The 23,218-nt window shown below is 35.4% G+C and overlaps 1 protein-coding gene across 1 annotated transcript in view; it reads right to left on the bottom strand.

Annotated features, from left to right (window-relative positions):
• RGD3 (ROOT GROWTH DEFECTIVE 3) overlaps positions 1 to 21,892 on the bottom strand; it is a 47,436-nt gene extending 25,544 nt beyond the window's left edge. Inside the window, exons 1-12 of the mRNA XM_088206335.1 lie at positions 21,730 to 21,892; positions 21,341 to 21,490; positions 21,097 to 21,191; positions 13,979 to 14,196; positions 13,785 to 13,839; positions 12,192 to 12,273; positions 5,381 to 5,715; positions 3,565 to 3,664; positions 2,886 to 3,492; positions 2,542 to 2,674; positions 2,375 to 2,443; positions 1,803 to 2,014 (exon numbers count right to left, since the gene is read on the bottom strand). Of these exons, the coding sequence (XP_088062461.1) occupies positions 1,803 to 2,014; positions 2,375 to 2,443; positions 2,542 to 2,674; positions 2,886 to 3,492; positions 3,565 to 3,664; positions 5,381 to 5,715; positions 12,192 to 12,273; positions 13,785 to 13,839; positions 13,979 to 14,196; positions 21,097 to 21,191; positions 21,341 to 21,389 (1,955 nt within the window). The 5' untranslated portion in view covers positions 21,390 to 21,490; positions 21,730 to 21,892. The remainder of the gene's footprint in view (positions 1 to 1,802; positions 2,015 to 2,374; positions 2,444 to 2,541; positions 2,675 to 2,885; positions 3,493 to 3,564; positions 3,665 to 5,380; positions 5,716 to 12,191; positions 12,274 to 13,784; positions 13,840 to 13,978; positions 14,197 to 21,096; positions 21,192 to 21,340; positions 21,491 to 21,729) is intronic.
• Positions 21,893 to 23,218: the final 1,326 nt, after the last annotated feature.

Raw genomic sequence — 23,218 nt, 5'->3', positions numbered from 1 at the left:
GGCTGCTGGGTTTGTTTTGGGTTAGAGCTGGTAATGTAAGTGGGGAACTTTGGGCTTGGGCGAGATATTGTAAAAAGAATAGGCATAAATTTCTTATACCACTTACCATTTTTTGGGTTGTGTAGAATGAAAGAAATGCGATGGCTTTTGAAGGTATTGAAACTAATATCGTAAACATTATAAATAAATGGTTTCGTACTTTTGGGTCTATCTTATTATGTCATGATGTGCATGATTGAGAAGACACTAGATTAGTTATAGCCCACTTGATCGATATGTAACTATTTTGTATATGAATGATACTCCCTTAATACTTTTGTGAATAGTATTTCTCTCTTTTATTTTTATTTTTTTAAAAAGAAGCACTGACAAACTAACATACAAACTAGCTTGTACTCCTATTGATGCTTATCATAAAAAAAGACTGGCCAAAAATACTATACCAATAGAAAAAGAGATGTATCAGAAATTGACAGAGAGATTAACAAACTCGTCACACATATGATCAAACTTTTTCTATGCAGTGAATGTTATAAACCAGTTCATATACAACTCTAAAAAAGTGTACTTACAAGCAGCTTACAGAACACCACATTACCTAAAAAGGAAACCTGTAAACTAGATCATGTTCAGAAAGAATAACAAGTTCCTCCTAGAAGCTTATACAGATACAGGCTATGCAGAGCTAATGGTGGACAAAAGATCTATTATAAGTTATTGTATCTTCCTTAGAGTAACTTGGTCACTTGGAGGAATAAGAAACTGAATGCACTTGTCAGGTCAAATGCAGAATCAGAGTTTCCAGCAATGGTTCAAGGAGTATGTTAACTCTAAAGAGAATTTTAAAAGATCTAAAAATCAAGTGGAACAGCCCTGTGAATTTGTCAAAATTCAATTCAATACCTTAAAAACTTTACTATTTCTTTCCTTTCAGATAACGTAAAACATAGCCAAGGGAATACGACATGTTTATATACATATATAGATAGAGAGAGAGCACGAAAGAGCAAGAGAGTGTGTTTGTGTGCAAGTTAAAAGTTTTATTAACAAGACGCCAAAGGGCTAACGCTATCACCCAATACAAGGAGTATGAGAATTATAAATCAAACAAGATATAAATGAGTCCCCAAAATCTCAACAGAGGGAAAAAGATGATCCTTGCCAAAAACCAAAGAGTCCCTCTAACTCTATCAAAAGAGAAACAAAAACCATATAAGCTCCTCTGCTCCTTTCTAGATGATATTGAGAGGATAAGATTAATGACCTTTTTCATTCCCTTATCACCCCAGATGCTGCCAAGCCAAAGCTCAGCCACAGGAGAGAGAGAAAAAAGGGCTGAACCAGCCATCACCCACTTCAACATGTGGGTGACATATACCACTCCTAACAAGGCATTGAGAGGGTGTAATCCTTTTCTGCCACTTCTAACTCCACTTGTAATCTTTTTAAAACCAAAAAAGTATCCTGAAAAGGCAGCAAAAGGGTGTTGCTCCTATGTTTATCACTCGTATATTTAGTTGCTATACCTATTGACTAATATTTCACCATCAATGTCTTTATACATATATATCTTCAACGTAATTTATGTGTTTTTATTTTAAAAATCCATATATATCTTCAACTTGTCATTGTCTTTCATATATACAAAATTAAAATGAATGAGCAATTTAATCAAATGATAGGAAACAACCACATTTAAAAAACACAGGAACAAGTCCTTTCCTAGAAGGGAAACAATGAACTCAGCATGTAAAATGCCTGCCTGAATTCTACAATATGTTTATATGATATATCATCGTTACCTGCTAGTGGATGGACTTAGATCATCCAAATCAAGTAAAATATCCCAGAGCAGCATGATGATGGAATGTAATGTTTGACCCTTTAAAGCGACAATGGAGGCTGCAGCAGGTATCAAGGCATCCGCAGCAACTGCCCGTACATCATCATCAGGGTCCTCCAACCCAGCTTTACATGCAGGGAGAATGCAGCTTAGCAAATCATGCAGCATCTCCTGATGCAGGAAAAAGTCATCTCTTGACGTAAAGAAATGTAGACATAATTAGCAAACCTGCAGCTTGGACACTATGTAACTTCTGTTGGAATTAGATGTATCACTAAAACCAACAAGATAAGTTAAAACGTAAGGATCGAACATCCTAAAGCTGTCAACACTAACATAACAACTAATGGACCACATGATAAACTGATCCAATAACCCTATCCTCAATGTACATGGGCATAACAATATAAAACACCAACATAAAATCTTATGTTTGGCCTAAGATATAACTATCTTACTTTTTAAAATAAACATAAGTAAACGTACTTTTTTTCTAAGCACTGAAAAATGCCAGTGACAACAAAGTTTTACCTGTCTAACTGCAACTAGATACTTAATACCCAAAAGACTTCCATGGCGAATTTCCCACTCTGGTCTACGCTGAATGAAGGAAAAAAGAAATAGAATGATCAAAAGTAGTAACATAAAATAGAAAACCAGGATCTCCAATATGAAGCATGAATTTACAAGGTACTTACCTGCATTTGAAGCAAGATATTTAATGTTTCATGAACTAGCGAAGGACCCATGTATTTAAGAGCAGCACCAAGTGCTTGAGCACAAGTTTCCCTTACTGGAGCAACAACTTGATCAGAAACGTAATCCCCGAAACTGTAACGCAAACAAACAAAAACAAATTAAGGACCTCAAATATAAATGGTTTCCAAATCCAAACTACTCAGCTCAGTGAGGAGGAATTTCTTTAATGAAAAAATAATAATAATACGAACCAGCTCCGATTAACATTTATCATCTGTACAAGAAACAAACCCAAACAAATCTAGGGATTCTTTTCTTTTTTTAAAAAGAAGTATTACCATACCGGTCTAGAGATAACACACACAAGAACCGAATTGCACAGTGTTGAAGAAATTCACAGTTCCTAAGCCAAGAATGCCTAGCCACTTTAATCAAGTTCATCAGCTCACAATTTTCAGGAAGATTTCTTAGTAAATCAGGAATAGAGGGGCCCTTATCTTCATGACAACTCTTGGGTTCTGTAAAGTGAATAGCTTCTTCAGGCGGACGCAATACACCATCAATACAAGACTCAGGTTCTCCCTTGACAGAATTAATGTCAAGTTGACCATTGAGCTGCCCTGCAGGTAAATCATGCCCACAATGTTCCCTCTTTATGCTGACATCAGAGTCATCTTGCTTGACATCAAAAGCCATGTTATCTTTCAATGAACAAGACACTGGTTCTAACTTCAGCCTCTTGAGATTTGGCTCTGATTCATCTGCCCCAACTTGCATATTCAAATCAATTTCTCTTTCTCTCTTTATTGAACTTGAATGATCTTCGTGTTTCAATTCGACATATAGTGCACCATCTGAACTCAAGTCAGGCATAAACACCCCAGCAGATGCACCATGATGGGTTAGAATTTCCCTCAAAGCCATGACACTACCATGTCGAATCTCCCACACTGAAACATGTGATTGAAGGAAGTGTTATTTGATTATAAAATCTGCAAAATCAGATCAAAATAAAACCTTACCAGGGTCAAACATATCAAGGATGAGTTGCTCAACAAAGCTATGGAAAGGCCATCGGCCATCTCCATCATGTTCAAAGCTCTCGTCATCCATAACATCAACCTACACAGTCAAACAGTACCTAGTTACAGAAAACAATTTGGCAGCATAGGCCCAAAGAAAGAGAAGATAAAAACAAATACATCTTTGGAGACATATATATAAGATATATTTGGAAAAATTTCCAGAATTTGTGTAAATTTGCTTGCAAATTCAACTTTTTGTGTGCATGAATTGGAATACATTGTCTCAATTCCACAAGAAACTTCATATATGTTCAACTTTTTTGTCATCCTAATATAATTGACACTTTCTCCTACTTAAACTAACTGCATATTTCCAAATGAATTCCAAATTATTTTTATCCTTTTTCTAAACATAGCAATAAAGAATAATCAAAGTAGATTCTTCTTTTCTTTTTGAGAGAGAGAAAAGTAGATTCTAGGAAATGTGATCGTTACTCTTCTGTCACTCAAGATGAGTCCATGTACTACTAGATTCGAGATGATCACCAACAAAACTATTAAAATATTCATATCTATGTTTTAAGTTTGATTGTGTTTGGAATTTTTCCCAAGAGTTTCCAATAGTTGTGGGTGGTCTCTTGATCTTGAAAGACAGTTATTTGTTCTTTTCTCAAATGATTTTACAAAATTATTTATTAGCAGAAGGGAGGGTCCAACAAGCTAGGCATCTCTCACGGATCTGAAACGAGACTTGGGATTTAATAATAGGAACATAATATGATCACATGAGATATGATTAACAGTAAGGACACTATCTTCACGATAACAAAATCTCAAGGACCCATACCTGAAATTATTTACATCAATGGTAAACAAATCTTCACATATTATATATATGTATATAGTCAAACATACAAACACATACACATGCACACACATATAACACATATACAGAGATAAAAATGCTAGAAGAATCTCAAGTCCAAACCTAAAGAAAAGTTGTTGAGAAACAACCAAGTCTGGTGATTGATTATCTTAAATCCTTAAATTGATATGAAACAATTTGATTCTATTATTTATCTCTAACATGCTCGTTTACATACAAACTCACTAGAATGAAAGTGTAAATCATGTATTATTTCACTATATTTTTCTTGAAATTAATTTTTAATGAGAAACAACCTCTAATTTTGACACCCAGAAAAATAAAAATAATGAGGACTTGACAATTGATTACCCCAAAAGTTTAAAAGAAAAATTACCTAATTTTATTATATATTCTCAAAGAAAACGGCACTCAGGCACTAAAAAGGAGCAAGAGCCAAGTAACCTTATCAACAAACATAAGCAAACTCATGCATCATGAGCACATATAAGTATAAAATATGTTCATACAGAGTCAAATTATGCTGCTGCTAATTGCTTGATAAAAGATTATACTACACCCTTAAGTACTTCTCATAAAATGCTCATGCCTTACTGAATATTAGGTTGATGCATTATCAATTCAAACCATCTATATGCTAGAAATTACCATTCATCAGTTACCTTATACACAACTTTTCATGCAGAGGAAAAGCTGGAAATTCAATCCACAAAGCATTCAGGTAAATAGATATGGATGTCAATTTAATGCATAATCTTGCATAACATAATGGAAATAGATAAATGTTAGATCAATGGTTGCTATAGCAAGGAATGCATCATTCAAAAACAAAAGGAACTATGTAGGATAGCCAACTGTTAAACCTGGTGCCAGTTGATGATTCCACTCCATAAATTCGAACACTCTGATAACAAGATATTCTAATACCTTATTGAAATTTAAAGAATCTGAGCTATGGCCCTTTGGAGTTGTACTCTGTGCAGATGACATCTCCGTATCTCCATCCTCAGTCCAACCTTTAGTTAGATCTTTTGAATTTATTTTTGCTTTTCGCTTGAGGAGATTCAATTCTCTTGCACTTGGCCTTTTAGACACAACACTAGGCACCATGCTTGAAACATATTGTTGAATGTTACGTGCAGACGAGGTTGCATAAAATCTATGGTCTAACCCATTTCCATGGGGATGCACTTTATGCACAATAAGATCTTCATCTCTAATCATATCATTGACATCCATAAACTGCTCACACATGTCCAAACCTGTGGGGAAAAAAAATTGCATTAACATAAATCCATGCAAATAAAATGCAGAAATACTAAATATTAATTCAATCCATCAAATATGCCTGCACGAAACTGCAAAATAGAAAAAACTATAGAAAAAAAGTTATTGTTAAAAGAAACGAAGGATACGAGAACCAAAAAAACACGGTAAACATCAAATATGTCTCGTATCTTTTAGACAGAGTGGGGTTTGAGGCCAAATGGAGGGGGTGGATATCTGGATCTATCACTTTGGGCATGTTAATTATCAGTGCTTCATCTAGTTTTTTCAATGCTTTAAGGGGTCTCAACCAAGGAGAAACCCCTCTCCCCTTTTCACTTCATCCTTTTCATGGAAGCTTTCAATAATGTCATCAATAAAAGTAGAGAAGTGAATTCAAGGGACTCGTAGTGGGTGTTGAAAATCACCAAGTAGATCTCACTCATATTACGTATTATATTCATTTATTACACTGCCCTCTTCCTTCAACTAGGTAAGGAAGCTTATGAACAGTAGATGCATTCTCTTACGGTTTCAAGCTGTGTCTGATTTTAACATGAATTGGGACAAATCTTAAAATTGTTTCAATGGGGTGAGAATCAAGAAGAGACGGTTCAAGTGGTCGAGTGTAAAATGTCCTCCTTCCCCGTTAAATATTTGGCCTGCGTCTTGGTGCTAAGGTTAAGAAGACAGGCCCTTTGGGAGTCAATTTTGAGTAAAATGGAGAAAAGGCTTGCAGGTTCGAAAAGCATATTCAAGGTAGCATGTTGATTGCAGGTTGGAGAAGCATATTCAAGGTAGCATCTTGACCGTTATTAAGAAGGCTTCGTCTAATCTACCCATATATTTCATTTCCCTCGTCCTCATTCCTCTATGGTGGCCTAGATTGGAGAATTTGCAAAACAAGAATCTTATGCGGTAACAATGAAGATCAAAGGAGATATCATCCGGTGGCCCAGAAGTCTGTCAAGAGACCTTCTCAAATGGAGGCCTAGGAATCCAAACTTTGACTAGTTTTAATCAAAAGCTCTCCCAGCTATGTAGGAATTAGAGGGCCAGGCTTGCTGTAGGAACTCCTACCCCATTAATTTTCCCATATGCCTGGAGTCCAAACATATCAGGTGGGGACCTGGCTCCTTTAGATTTGAAAATAAATGGCTAAAGAATCTAGGTTTTTGGAATAAAGATAATGATTGCTCAAAACCTAGCTTATGTCAAAGCCAAAAGGAGACTGCTCAAAGGCAAAGATCAGAGGCCAACTAAATGAAGGGGACAGAAATGCCAAATTTTTTCATAGTATGACCAGTGATCTTAGAAGATGCAACTATGTAGAGGAGTTGGAAATTAGTGGTCAAGTTGTTAAGAGAAATGGGGAGCTAAGGGAGAAGTTCAAAGGTTCTCTTGACTCTCCAGGAGCTATACACTGATGACAATTTCTTTCGGTAGCCTACTCTGGATGATCTAAGCTTCAGTACTTTGAGTGATTTCTTTTGGAGATAAGTTCAAAGTTGTTTTTACACGGGACCCTCATAGAAACTAGATGCAATATGTTTTAAAGAATCTAAGAGACTTTTTCGGACCAGATGGCTCACATTATTTGGAAAGTGAGGGAAGTTAGTAGAGATATATTTTGGCTACCAGGGCAACAGGAGGTATTATCATTTTGTGGAATGAGTTTGTGGTGGAGGTAGGAAAATGGCATAAGGATGAGTTCTTAGTCTCATGTGGTTGAAATACATGGCATGTGGCTGCTATCGTGTCTTTACATGTGTTTATTGAGAAAGGAAGGGAGGGAAAAGGTAATTTTGCAGAAAGACACAGAAGAATGTAGAAGGAGATGCCTTGGGTGATTGGATGTGACTTTAAGAAGGTACTTCGTGCCTATGAGCATTCTGGGGATAATTATCTTGGGCTTGTGTGGAAGAATTTAAGGGCATTTTCAATAGGTTCAATTTGCTGGACCTACCTTCGTCCGAGCTTCTATAAGAATAGACTCCTAAATTGCCTCTACATCTTCATGAAGAGAAGCAATCTTTAATAATTTCCCATTTATCATATTCATTCAGCTCTCTGACATTCCATAATATGTTTACTTAACATAGTAGAACAATAATTGCTGCCACCCTTGATTCTTGATGCCAATCTGGCACTCCATAATCAATTGATGAATATACTCTCCCTAACTCTCACTTTCTACCCTCTCCATATTCATTTTAGAAATTTCAAAATCTTGCTATTGTTTTCCTACCTTCTATGGCATGGAACAACTCAGAAGCTTGATACTCAAACCCCTTAAAACTCATGCTTAGCAGCCTACTAATTTGTTTGATATTATGTAAGACCTATTTCGACGCCACAACATGTCCAGCTTCCTCAACATATTTCACACTCATTCCACAAAATGACAACATCTTTGTTGCCTCATTAGCCAAAATCTCTCCAACCAACTTTCCTCAGTTTCCAAAGAATTTGAGCCATCTGGTCAGAAAAAGTCTCTTAGATTCTTGGACACATATTGCATCTAGTTTCTACAAAGAGAAGCAATCTTCAACAATGCCTGTTTATAAATTCATCCAATCCTCTCACATCTAGAATAAGTTTAGTCAACATTTTTTTTTTTTTATAAAAGAAGAAGATATTATTAAGATGAGAAGGAAAAGTACAGCCATGGAGGAACAGAAATCCTTGCTAGGGAAACAGAAATATAAAACCCCCGTTAGAAAAACAAATGTGAAAGATGGCAAAACAGACAATTGAAAGGCTACAGCCGTGTATAAATATATTCCAGTGTCGATGAAGATCGATGATGCAAATATATGAAAAGAACCCACCACTTCGGCCCATAGGAGCGCCAAAAAGGTCACCCTCTCCCACAGTTTGAAATATGAAGAGATCCTGTTGTTAAAAATCTTCCAGTTGTGCACCAATAGGATGCACCAGAGACCAACAAATAATGCTGCCACAACAGTTTGGCAGCCTTCCAATTCCTTTCCCCTTTAATAAATGTGCACAGGAAGTTATTCACTGATGAGGGAGGATTTTGGTAATTTAATAGATATTGTGATTGATTTGTTAAATGGGTTTTTGTACATAGGTTTGCACACTTGGTGCTTATAGTTAATTGTATTTTATATTTTTTATTTTTTAAAAAAAGTTCTTCACTGAGAAGGTAAAGCCCAAAAATATCCAAACATCTTAAGCACATCAGTCCACAACCTTGAAGCCACCTCACAATGAAGGCACAAATGCACAAGCATTTCACCCTCTTGGAAGCACAAAACGCAAACAACAGAAGGAAGAACACAATTAGGACAACGTAATTGGAGCAAATCGTTTGTGTTAATCTCTTGATGAGTCATCGTCCATGCAGAAAGCCTCACTTCAGTAGGAACAGGAACTTTCTAGACTCCCTTAGCAACAAGCATAACTAGGTTAGTGGAGTCATTTGTAAGGTATTCAAATAAAGATTTGCACGTAAAACTGTCAAATGTGTTCAAGGTCCATAATCATCAATCAGGCTGGAGAGAAATGGTAATGGGTGCCAAGGTTTCCATCATAGTAAAACGATAAACGTCCCACCCTTGATTCTTGACCCCAATCTAGCAATACTTCATAACTAATGGATGAATGTAGTCTCCTATAACTCTCTCTCTATCCACTCTGTATTTGTTCTTTCTTAACAAATTCATAACCTTATTATTGTTCTCCTACCTTCTATAGCACGGAACAACTCAGGAGCTTGGTACTCAAACCCTTAAAACTCATGCCCAACAGTAATTCAAGACCTATTTCGACGCCACAACATGTCCAGCTTTTTTTTAATAAAAAAGAAAATATTCTTTAGAAAGGAAAAAAGCACTACAAAAGAACAGCGGATAAGATATCCAACTGAAAGAAAAGAAAATCGAAACAAAAAGGACAAGAAAAAAGGAGGACTGAACAAATCATGTGACTATAACATCCCAGCTCCTATGAAGGCCAGTGAGGGAGATTATCAGAGTATTTGCCATGAGCCTTGGCCCAAAAGGGAAGCCAGAAATGCCATCTTCTCTCATATGAGGTTATCCTGCCAAGAACGCTCCTTGAAAATCTGCCAATTTCTTTCTATCCAAATTGTCCAAAGACCAGCAAACAACACACCCTGCCACAATGGTTCAGCCTTCACCTTAACTCCAAAACCACCAAAATTTGTGTTAATGAAACACTCCATGTAGGAGGAGTAACCCATGCCAAGTTAAAAGTGTCAAAAAGACTGACCCATAATTTCTGTCCCACTTCACAATGTATGAAGGAGATGTTAATGAGTTTCCCCGTCCTTATGGCATATAATACACATGCCAGGAGATAGAGCTCAGTTACGTCAATAAATTTGTAGAAACTCATTGGTGTTCAGCCGATTCAATATTCTAATCTATACGAAAACCTTCACCTTCAAAGGAGACTTGACTTGCTAGCATGTCTTGGTAAAGGAACCTTAATAACAATTGGTGTTTTTTATTATACAATGAAAAATGATTTATAGGTGCATGTCTTGGTAAAGGAGCCTTAATAACAATTGGTGTTCTTTATTATTCAATGAAAAGTGATTTATAGGTATTCATATAAAATGGGTCAAGGGTCCACATCCTGCAATCAGGCTGCTGGGAAGGTCGAAATGGTTGTAGCAAGCTTAACATGGTAAGAAGTTCAAAGATTTCTCTATCACCAAACTACTGAGAATGAAAATTCCAAGTTAGAGAATCGTTAGAAAGGTAAAAGAACTGATCAATCGGGTCAATTGGCAGGCACAACATGTCCAGCCTTCTCAACATATTTTGTCTCGCATCCAAGAGCCAGTTCTCCCTCCTCTTTCAACAATTCATCTCTTAAGACTAGCTTTCGTTCCACTTCTATCTTCCACTAAGGCCAAGAGTAACATACCTTGGGCATCAACAGCCAGAACGTGTGAAAGAGAGAACCCTAAACCAAATCTAGGACTCCATTGTTTCGTTGTTAGAAATAATCGAGAACAGCTTTGTAGTTTCTGCCACTCAACTGAATAGCCTGCCTTGGGTGTCCATATTCTTCCTCAACATCAGATGCACCCCCCAAAAGATGAAGATGAAACCTGATGTTTTTCTATAATCACCAAACAGCCAGTGGTGTTCCCAACATGATGTCTGGGCCTCCTCTCCAACCACTTGAGCCTGGGTTACAACAGCCTAACCCAATTTCGTTTCTCAAAAGCAGAAGCCTTTTGTTTAAAAGCATTGGGGTTATCCAGAAAGGCCTGGCCTGTAAACACAGTCAAAAACTGGGCTTATGTTGGAGAGACTTTTAAATTTTGAACTCAACTTAACCCAACTTCTTTGGAACCTCCTTCTTGATCCTCCAGGACGATCTCCAGGGAGATATTTCCCATAGTCTGGCATCCTGGGCATGATGGTCTGCAGCTGGTAGGTCGACTTATTGGAGAGCTACCTTGCTCCCCAATAGCAAGAAAAACAGCCATCTCTGTTTTTTGCTGAAAGATTTGAAAACCTTACCCACAACCCCACAGATAATTATTACTATCCACCACAATCCACTCACTTCCAACCTCTCGAGTATGTAAATCATCCATCACATCACCATTCCTCTCCATGATGGCTAAGAATATGCCACCCTTGTTGACATCTAAAGCCACCCACAGCATATGGTTATTTTCAACTACAATCTCTACCAACAGTCATGTGCCTTTTTCCCAAAAGAAATACCAAAAACCCCTAATTAGTCAATCCCCATCCCCTCCCATAAAGCCTACAGCCAAATGGAATCCACATCCAATCTCACAAATCTTTATGCTACCGATCTACCAACATAACATCAAAGGATTCCCACCCAATGATTAGGAAACTCCAAGAAGAAGAAATCAACATGAGGAAAAACCTACACACCATCCAACTAGAGTTGGTCCAGAACCAAGACTAGAACCACAAATACCACAAAAGTTTGGGAATATGAGGGCTATGTGAGAAACTAATCCTTTCTTCATAGAAACAATTAGATGAGTTGACAATAATCATAAGAGCACCTCCCTCAACCCTCCTTAATATCAAGCTCCAAACAAGAACTTCACAATCCCTCCCCTAGAAACAAGTCGACAGTAGATGATTAATTAACTAACCTAGCTAGGGTACCCAATAAACAACCGCCACCAACTCCAAGGGCATATACAAGTAAATGAATAACAAATATGTCTAAGAAAGTAAATGAAAATATTCAGATATTTCTCGGTCACATAGGGTAAGGAATATAACCTATGGAAAATAGTAATCAGAACCAGTAAGGATCATACACTGATTATAACATCAAGAATTGCTGCCCTTCTAAAAACTTCCCTTAAAACATGCCTCTTTACAGCTAAAAGAGGCACCTAGTATCAAATATGCAATATAGACCAGCACATAACACTAATTCAAAAGAAATACAGATAAGGGAAAGCAATACAAACCTAAACGCCTTCGAAGGTTCTGTTTTTGTCTAGCCAGTCGCTCCTTCGGGTTCTTGGAATTATCATTCACAATGTCATACTCCTGCATTGAAACAAATTTGAGAATTTGATATTTATATCACATCCGGAAGAAACCAATCATGCTGTTAAAAATCATTAAAAGCACTTTGTTTAAGAATACATCATTTAAAGCTATTATCAATCACTTATCATATATCAAAGTGAACCATAGTTCGAAAAGGATTATAGAAAGAATCATATTAGTCATAGACACCAATAGGTAACACCCTCATTCATCTAAGTACTTTTGCATTTCCAAAGCTCATATGATTATCTATATATGTAGCTCTTTGAATTTCTTCTCGAAAAGAAACCTGTCCTTGGAGTATTATAGATTCATAAGGCCCCTCAATGTGCCCTATGTTGGAGAAACAAATTATTCGGTTTCTAGAACATTCATTTCTCAAGGTTTCTCTTTGTAGTTTTATCAGTAGGGCATGTCAAGTTCCATATAAGAAAAGTCACCAAACAAACCATTTAGGATGCTTTTCATTAATGTTGTAAGGAAAAGATATGGTTTTTTTTTGGTAGATTTTTCATTCTCAATTGAAAATCTCCCCTTTGCTAGCCGCTTCCCACACCTTTATAATCTTTCCCTGCAACACAATGCTCCCATTCCTAATTTCGTCATTCAATTTGAAGCCAGCTCAGCAACATCAAGCAACTAGGAAATTGATGAAAAAATTTCCTTGTTTGACATCCTCGAGCCTTTTGCTATTTTCTCAAATCTTGATTACAGAGTCTGAAACTGGATTTCTTTAGGCATTTACATCTATAAATACTTCTTTACTTATCCCATGCACAGCCAACAAGCCAGAGAGAGGCCTTCACTAGTTTTTCTTTGAACTATTTCTTTTAATGGCCCAATACATCTCTTTCAAGCTTGCAAACCTACTCATGCTCTCCCCAAATGTGTCTTACATATTTTGGGAAGGTGAAGCCCCATTTCCTGCAAGTCTTCTTGCATAGAGGGTGGCGTAGTGTCTTTGGACCAGATTATTTGATGCCTTTGGCTGCTGTGGTTTGAAGGATATTTTACATCTTCCGATTCCTGGGGGGAAAATGATCTTTAGGCTAAGACCCATGGGTATCTAAGAGATGTCTCTTTGACTATTTTACAAAAGAAGTTAGCTGCTGTTCTATATTGATTCTTCTTTCTTTTTCTTATAAGTATTTTCTTTCTTTTTAGTTACGAAGATCTTGTATTCTAGTCCGGCCTTACTTTTCTTCTCCTCCGAATAATATTTACTTTTCAAAAAATAAAATAAAGAACTAGGAGGGGAATACTAGACACTAACTAAAATGTTCATATGGTATCAGACAAACAGAAATCAAAATGTTGATATTATTACTCAGGCTGTTGTACTTTTTTTTCTACACAAAAGAAAGGCAGTTGCTAACTAGAAATTCCAATACCTTCCTTTCAATAAATACAGAACAAATTTCGTGACATGCAGAATTCCAGAAAACAGCAAAACAAGCATAAGATGCATAATTCAATGAATCGATTGATAAGCAAAGAGAACAACATACCTGTCCTCCAGATGCCAATAAAGCACCAAATTCCAACACTTTGTTCATATCAAAGCTGTCACGAGAATATTAAAAAAGAAGGAAAAAATCTCGTTAAAAAGTAGAAATATACTATTAGACATAGAGAAAGATTGATTAATAAGTAAAGGCTAAAAAGAAGCATATAAAGTGAGGTAAGAAAAACTATTAGCAACCTTCTAAATGAAACATTTGATACAATCTTAGAATGCAAATTAGGCCACGCCACCATGTCTTCAACAATACCAGATATCCCAGCCTCAGACATCCTTCTTTCAACAGAAGCAAATAGTTCAGGCAATGATGTATGCTTAACATTCTGAGCAATAGCCCCAATAGCATGAGCAGCAGCAACCCTCGTATCCCAATTTTTACTACGTAGATACTGGGCAACCTGATTTTAGACGAGAGTAAAATTTCGGATGAGGAGATAAAAGTCAGCTAATGCATAAATAAAATATGAACACTTCCAGAAACGATTAAGAAATTAGTACTTCAACACTGGAGTATAGAGAAACTACAGAATTAAGCCAAAAAAAAACAGTAGCATCCAAGTTCAATAAAATACCAGTCTTCTGAACAGATTACAAATTAAGGATGCAGCAAAATAAATTTCCAGGTGCCAAACCCCATACAAATAAATACAATCCAGAAGACCTGAAGTCATTCCAAATATAACTGACGTAGGACATGGTTTGATTTGTCCAATTAAGGATCCAAGAATAAAAGACCTAAACATCACACCTAAAGTTTCTTATACGTCATATAAGAAGTCTTAAGTATCACACTTAATAATTTGATTACATCACACATCCAGAAAACTGAAAAACTCTCAAAACATTCTTTTTGAAATATAAAGTTTAATTACAAGCACCAAAGGGGTGTCAACCCATATACAAAAGATATTTACATATCAATTAGTACATCAATAAAGTTACCAAAATCCTCCATAGAGTATAAATAATTAACCATAACCAAACAACCTAAAGTTTGCTACCATCTATCCCTAATCCTATCAAACTCCTCTTCCACCCCCTCAAAAATCCTTCCATTCCTTTCTGCCCACACCACTAAAAAGAATTGTAAGAGAAATAAGAACCAAATGTTTTTTCCTACCACTCACTCTCTTCCATGCCTATATCTCCTCCCTTACACTACCCGCTATTGCCCAACTGATTCCTTGTACTCCATATGCCATACTCCATAAGTAAAATATTATTTGAATAATTCAATGCTCCAACATGTAAAATTGTAAGATACTTATACGAATCTCTAAGCAATCTTTCCTAAATATGAAATATAAAAAATAATAAACTAGTAGAATTAAGAATATTAATCCTAATAAAAATAAGAAACTCATACTAATAATGTTAGAAACACTAATCCTAATGAAAATGAGAAAGTAATAGGGGAGTGGCAACGTACTTTTGTTGGTAGAAGACAAATTCTTGATGCGGGCTTTCGTAGCTAATGAAGTGGTTAATGAATTAATCTTCAGAAAGAGGAATGGTATTCTATGTAAACTAGATATGGAAAGTAATAGGGGAGTGGCAACATACTTTTGTTGGTAGAAGACAAATTCTTGATGCGGCCTTTAGTAGCTAATGAAGTGGTTAATGAATTGATCTTCAAAAAGAGGAATAGTGTTCTATGTAAACTAGATACGAAAAAGGGATATGATCACGTGAGTTGGGACTTTGTTGACTACATTTTCAAAGGCTTGAGTTTGGGGAGAGATGGAGGGGATGGATTGGCACTTGTATTACTCCTGCTTCCTTTGCAATGATTGTTAAAAGTGCTGCTTCATCATTTTCTAATGCATCTACAGGGTTGAGGCAGAGAGATCCACTTTCACTACTGCTATTCATTGTTGTTATGGAAGTTCTTAATAAAATGATATTAAAAGCCAAGAAATGTAAATTATTCAACGGGTTGAGCATCCGTAGGGGAAAGCAATTTGAGGAGATTTATCATCTTTTCTCTACAGATGATGTGTTGCTATTTTGGGAATATCAGAGAAGTGCTCTGCTTAATATTAGATGTGTACTATTAGGTTTTCAAGTTGTATCTGAATTGAGTTTTTAGCGAGTGTTTTGGTCTACAGAGCGGCGACTTTACTGATTAAGTACTTGGGTTTACATCTTGGGCTAGCTTCAAAGAGCCGAGAACTTGAGAGCCGATGGTGGAGCGTGGAGAAGAGATTGGCTGGGTGGAAGAGCATTACTTTCAAAAGGGGTAGACTCACTTCGAATAAAAACCCATTAAATAACCTCCCAATTTATTTTATATCATTACTGTCAGTACCGATTAAAGTCGTTAAAAAATTAGAGGTTATCCAGTGCAGATTTCTTTGGGGGAACTTGGAGGAGCGTAAAAAATTCCATCTGGTTGCCTAGGAAGAGGTCAAGCAACCACTCGATTTGGGTGTTTTAGGTATTCGATCCATAATAGAAATGAATAAGGCTCTACCAGAGAAATGGCTTTGGCGATTCCTGTTGGAGTAAGAGGCTTTATGGAGAAGAGTGGTAGCACTCAAGTACAGCATGGATGAAAATGGATGGTTTACAAGGCTAAACTCCAGGCCACATGAGAGAGGTTAATGGAAGAACATCAATAAAGGCATAACTCATTTTCAGAGGAACATTAGTTGGAAGGTAGGAATGGAAGACAGAATCTGATTTTGGGAGGATCCGTGGTTGGAGGGAGCTCCTATATGCATGCAATATCCGCAAATTTATGCAATCACTCAACAGAAGAAGATCAAGATATGTGAGGCCTTTGTGATGGGTGTTGGAGGAGTGAGAGAGTGGCAAATTGTAGTTCAAAGACTGTTGAATGACTGGGAAGTTGGGGAATATGAGAGACTACTAGCTATGCTTTCCCAATTTACTCTTCGTGATAGTAGTGACTTCCTTGTGTGGAGCCAAACAAAGAAGGGTGTGTTTGTTGTTAAATCCTTCTACAAGCAGCTTTCTAATCATGATGGCTCTAGTTGTAATATTCCATATAGGCAAATCTTGATAACAAAGGTTCCACCTCGCATTTTGTTTTTTTTTGCATGGGAAGCTAGTAGGGGTTGTATTCTTACTATTGACAAACTCCAAAGAAGAGGAAAAATTCTGATGAATGCTTGCTACCTATGCAAGCAAGCGGAGGAAAATTGTAATCATCTGCTTCTATGGTGTCTGGTGGTTTATAAACTTTGGACCATGGTCTACAGCATGCTTTGTATTAGTTGGGTCCTGTTGGCTCAGTGAGAGATGAAATTTGGGCTTGCAAGGACTAGAGGTGCAAGAGGAATCAAGCGGAAGTTATTTCACTTAACAGCTTTCTAATCATGATGGCTCTAGTTGTAATATTCCATATAGGCAAATCTTGATAACAAAGGTTCCAACTCGCATTTTGTTTTTTTTTTGCATGGAAAGCTAGTAGGGGTTGTATTCTTACTATTGACAAACTCCAAAGAAGAGGAAAAATTCTGATGAATGCTTGCTACCTATGCAAGCAAGCGGAGGAAAATTGTAATCATTTGCTTCTATGGTGTCTGGTGGTTTATAAACTTTGGACCATGGTCTACAGCATGTTTTGTATTAGTTGGGTCCTGTTGGCTCAGTGAGAGATGAAATTTGGGCTTGCAAGGGCTAGGGGTGCAAGAGGAATCAAGGGGAAGTTATTTCACTTAACAGCTTTCTAATCATGATGGCTCTAGTTGTAATATTCCATATAGGCAAATCTTGATAACAAAGGTTCCACCTCGCATTTTGTTTTTTTTTGCATGGGAAGCTAGTAGGGGTTGTATTCTTACTATTGACAAACTCCAAAGAAGAGGAAAAATTCTGATGACTGCTTGCTACCTATGCAAGCAGGCGGAGGAAAATTGTAATCATCTGCTTCTACGGTGTCTAGTGGTTTATAAACTTTGGACCATGGTCTACAGCATGCTTTTTATTAGTTGGGTCTTGTTGGCTCAGTGAGAGATGAAATTTGGGCTTGCAAGGGCTAGGGGTGCAAGAGGAATCAAGCGGAAGTTATTTCACTTAACAGCTTTCTAATCATGATGGCTCTAGTTGTAATATTCCATATAGGCAAATCTTGATAACAAAGGTTCCACCTCGCATTTTGTTTTTTTTGCATGGGAAGCTAGTAGGGGTTGTATTCTTACTATTGACAAACTCCAAAGAAGAGGAAAAATTCTGATGAATGCTTGCTACCTATGCAAGCAGGCGGAGGAAAATTGTAATCATCTGCTTCTATGGTGTCTGGTGGTTTATAAACTTTGGACCATGGCCTACAGCATGCTTTGTATTAGTTGGGTCTTGTTGGCTCAGTGAGAGATGAAATTTGGGCTTGCAAGGGCTAGGGGTGCAAGAGGAATCAAGCGGAAGTTATTTCACTTAATAGCTTTCTAATCATGATGGCTCTAGTTGTAATATTCCATATAGGCAAATCTTGATAACAAAGGTTCCACCTCGCATTTTGTTTTTTTTGCATGGGAAGCTAGTAGGGGTTGTATTCTTACTATTGACAAACTCCAAAGAAGAGGAAAAATTCTGATGAATGCTTGCTACCTATGCAAGCAGGCGGAGGAAAATTGTAATCATCTGCTTGTATGGTGTCTGGTGGTTTAAAAACTTTGGACCATGGTCTATAGCATGCTTTGTATTAGTTGGGTCCTGTTGGCTCAGTGAGAGATGAAATTTGGGCTTGCAAGGGCTAGGGGTGCAAGAGGAATCAAGCGGAAGTTATTTCACTTAACATTTTCTGGGTTAGGTGGAAGAAGAGGAACAAAAGGGTTTATTAGGGGGTAGATGATGTTGATTGCTATGATTTACTTATTAATAGATGGTTGCAAACCTTTGATTTTTTGTTAGCGGGTCACTCTATTAATTCATCTTTAGAGCCAGGGAACCTTTTAATAATCTAATTGATTTGTAAATAATTTTATACATAGGTGGCACCCCCTTGGTGCCATTAATACATTTACTTCCTTTTTATTTAAAAATAAAAAAACTAAATCATTAAAACTATCATAATACTTTTTTTAACTAAAAAGTACAGTATGATTCATAAATTCACAAGCACCAAGGGAGTGCCAACTCGTGTGCAAAAAAAAATGGTATGATTCACAAATTCAGAAGCACCAAGGGGTGCCAACCCATATATAAAAATATTTACTAAAATTATATTAATACTTCTCAATAATGTAAACTCTTAAATAGTATAGTAGTTTTACATTAAATATAATTATAATTTCTAAACTATTCACGAAATCTAATACTAGCTCATTCTGCATCATTCTCTCCTAATTGAAGAAAACTCGTTCACGAGTTTTAAAGTAGCAAATGATATGAAACCTTGACCTTCGAGCTTCCTCATGAAAACTTTGCAATTTTTGTGTTTGCTTGTTCTAGCCAATACCTAAAATAATACAAAAATAAAATTTTTTAGGAGTGTTAATTCTTTTTATTTAAAGAAAATAGTAGTTTAGAACTTGGCGGGAGGATGAGATTAACATGTTGATCAATTGGTATGTCAAATTCTTTGTGGCATGGAACTTTCACAAAGTTGACTCTTAAGAAAAGATTATGACTTTAGGAGTTCTGAAATTTGATGTTGACCCATTCTTCAACTCATCTTTTGATTCAAATGTATCTTTAGGAGTGGATTCCACGATGTTCCTTCGAATTGAATATTTTCAATGCTCTTCCACATCAAGGGCCACTTGCCAAGTTTGCGGTATAGTTGCAAGAGGTTATTGAATTAACTCACTTTTAAGATCAACTCTTAGTCATTTCTTGAATCGAGATGTTGTTTGACTATTATCTTTGACTAGTTGATTTTAAATCTTTAATTCTTCAAACTTCTATGTATACTCAGTTACTGACATGTTACCCTGGACTAAAGTGTAAACTCGATCGTCGAGTTCGTCAAAGTAGTTGGGAGGTAGATGCTTTAACGAAGATTAGTTTTCTTCTCATTCAATATTTCAATTGTTGTTTATCTCCTTCTTATTATATTTTCATCAATAGTGTAACACCATAATTTTGCAAGTCTAACCAACTTCATTGTGTCAAATCAAACCATTCGCGAATCTGACATGTCATACCAGCTGAAGTACTCTTCCAAGAAATTAAGCCAATTAAGATAGAAATTGGGATCTCTTATTCCATCAAAATTAGGAGCTTCAACCTTTACCCTCTTGGTAAAATCTCCAGCATTATCTTCAATTTGTCGTCTACTGGCTCTTATACCAAATTGATTTAGGATAAATAGAATGGATTTGTCCAATTAGTGATTCAAGGTAAAAGACATAAAAACATCATACTTAGAGTTTCTTATATATAATATCTAAGAAGTTTTAAGCATCACGCTTAAGGTTCTGATTGCATTTCACAACCAGAAAACTAAAAAACTCTCAAAAAATTATTGAATAATTAAATGCTCCGACGAGTGAAATTATAAGCTATTTATACTAACCTTAATGCAACATGTCCTAAATATAATTAAAATAAAAAATAGTAAAATAGTAGAATTAGGAATACCAATCCTAGTAAACTAAGAAACTAATATTAACAATATTAGGAATATTAATCCTAATACAAGTAGGAAAATACTAATAAGAATAAAAATCTAAGTTACTAAAACAATAATCATACTCCTCAATAATATAAATTCATGAATAGTCTAGTAGTTTTATACTTAAGATAATTACAATTTATAAAATACTTAAGAAAGCTTATACTAGCCCATTCTACATCAATAACCTAGTTGATCCATTTTGTATCTACAAACCAAGACTACTAAGAAAAGTTTTCCTTGAATTCATAATATAAGAGCATCCAAGAACTTTCAGTTCAAATGAAATAAGGATGACATAAACAAGCAACCGAACTATTTAATCAACTGCATTTCAATCCATCATCCAAAAACTATAATTTTGGATACCATGCACAAATTTTTTTAACCTCAATAATGAATATTATGTCAGTCCGCCCACATATATTCTTCCTGTTTGCACTTGTTAGTTATACTAACTTGAAAAGCTTATTTTGGAGAATTAGAACCCTAGGCATATATTTTGTAGCATCTATAGGAACTCTACATCTACTTCAAATAGCAACATCTGGAAACCAAGTTTACATTTGAAAGTTAGAAGTAGCACACAAAGCAAAACCTAATTATAAATGATACCAAGAAGGTATCACTTAGGATGTAGTACTTAAGAACAAGCAAGAACTAGGGTGGGAGGAAGATTTCTATCAAATTAGCTTTAGTACTGGGAAATAATGCTTACCTTCCTCAACAGAGAGTTCAGCTCCTGCGGATGCGACTTGGCAATATCCCCAATCTGCCGTGCGGCAGTAAACCGTGTCGTTTGTGTTGAACCAGCTTTGGGAAAATTCGTTAAGAAAATATATAAGAAAAACAAATAAACAACCATGCACCAAAATATGCACATTGTGAACATTAATGTTATTAGATATATCAAGAACTATGCAACCACGTATCCGATCCATAAACGAAAATTTAGAGGATACTGTCCAACAAAGTTAGTAGCCGATTGAGGCGCGACGATTGCTGTGCCATAATTGCAGCAAAGGCGGCGAAAATGAAACGAAAAAATGTCTTTCAAAACCAATTCTTCATCTCCTACCGTCCAATCACTTTGAGAAGTAACAATCGCAACTCTGCAACCGCAAAAGAAGCAAAGCATAACCAGAGACGAAAGACCAAAGCAACCGAAATAGCAATTAGTAAAGATAAATCTCTTGTTCGTTTTCTGAAACGTTCAGACGCAATGTGTTTGTCGAATCAGAGGTGGACGAAAACTGAGAACATTTCTTCTACTCTCCAGTTTTGGATTTTGAATTTCGTAGAATTCAAGAGGAAACAGTAACACAAAAGAAATGGTACGTTAGGGTTTTACCTGGCAAAGAGTATACAACGGCGGTGATGTCTTGGGGCATCGAATGGGGATTATATATATGTGTGTGTGTATATATATATATATGCTTGTGTCTTCTTCGTCTTCCTTGCTTCGATGATAAACGAAATTTTTGAAGGGTTTCTTTTCTCGTACCTGATAATAATTTTATAATCAAACAAATTAAAACATTTTTTTATTTAACACTGGAAAAAGTATAAGTTTGCGTTTATCTACTCAAATTTTCTGTAATTTTATTTGGACCCCAATTTTTATTCGGTATTTAATTATACTAAATTACATTTTTGTATATTACACAAACTTTTTATTTTTAAATCTAATATATATATATATATATATATTTAAAAAATTAAGCAATTTACCATTTATCATTTATTTCTTTTTCTAAAAATGAATTTCTAAATTTCATTTAAATTCTACATAAAATTTCATACCAAGTCAAATTTTTTTATTTTTTGATATAATTTATATTATTTATAGTTAAAATAACTATAAATTTATAAATAAATTTTACTAAATTTCTCTATTTATTTTAAACATAATCTTAGAGATAATTTTTTTAGCAATAAACACGTATAACACATATTTTTAATAATAATGATTGATTGTTTATTTTTATTTTATATATTTAAGAATTATGTAGCTTATTTTGAATAGGTGAATACCTACCTTAAAGGTAATATACCAAATCAATTACATATTAACAGACATTAAGGACTTATACTTGTAAATAGGTGAATATCCACAATTTATATAAGTGATTTTTTACCTCCCAAAAAGTTATTATTTCCACATAATTCATTTTTAATTTTTTATTATAACTTTTTTTAAAAAATTTTATTTACTTGAATTCTAGAATGATTTTCTAAATAAAATAAGTGACAATTGATCCTATGTGTAAGTTACTTAGAGCTTGAAGTAAAAGTTCTCTTTATCATCTAATAGAGTAACCTTTTTTATTATCTAATAATCATCATGTGTAAATCAACATTATCATTAGTACCTTTTACGAGAATGAGTGAACTAGCTTGTTATATGAAGAGACACATGGAACGCACCTAAAACATTAAAAAGAGTAAAACTTCATATTAGGAATTATGAAAAATCATTATCATCGGTTGATAGTACATTAAAGAGAGTATGATCAATTAGTTGATGTGTTTGAGTAAAGAAAATTAATCATAGTTTTTACAGAGTGTTAACTCTTTAAGTTTAGGAAACTAATGTAACCTTTTATGGACAAGTCAAAGTTTGATCTTGAGAAAAGATTAAACAACATTTATGTCAAAATCTAAGAATATGACCTAAAATATATTCTTAAAAGTAAGTAACTAATGAACTAAGAAGAACTCTCAATCAAAGAAGTTTATGATCAAAGGACCATTAGGAAATTTTTCCATGAGCATTAGAAAATAATAAGAAAGGCCAAAAGGAGTCTCAGTGATACTAAAGGGTTCATTAAGGATGATGT

The sequence above is a fragment of the Carica papaya genome, chromosome 6 (genome assembly GCF_054855325.1).
Source record: "Carica papaya isolate Zhongbai chromosome 6, ASM5485532v1, whole genome shotgun sequence".
Taxonomy (NCBI): domain Eukaryota; kingdom Viridiplantae; phylum Streptophyta; class Magnoliopsida; order Brassicales; family Caricaceae; genus Carica; species Carica papaya.
Note: the sequence above shows the minus strand (reverse complement) of the source record. Positions and strands in the feature narration are given on the sequence as shown.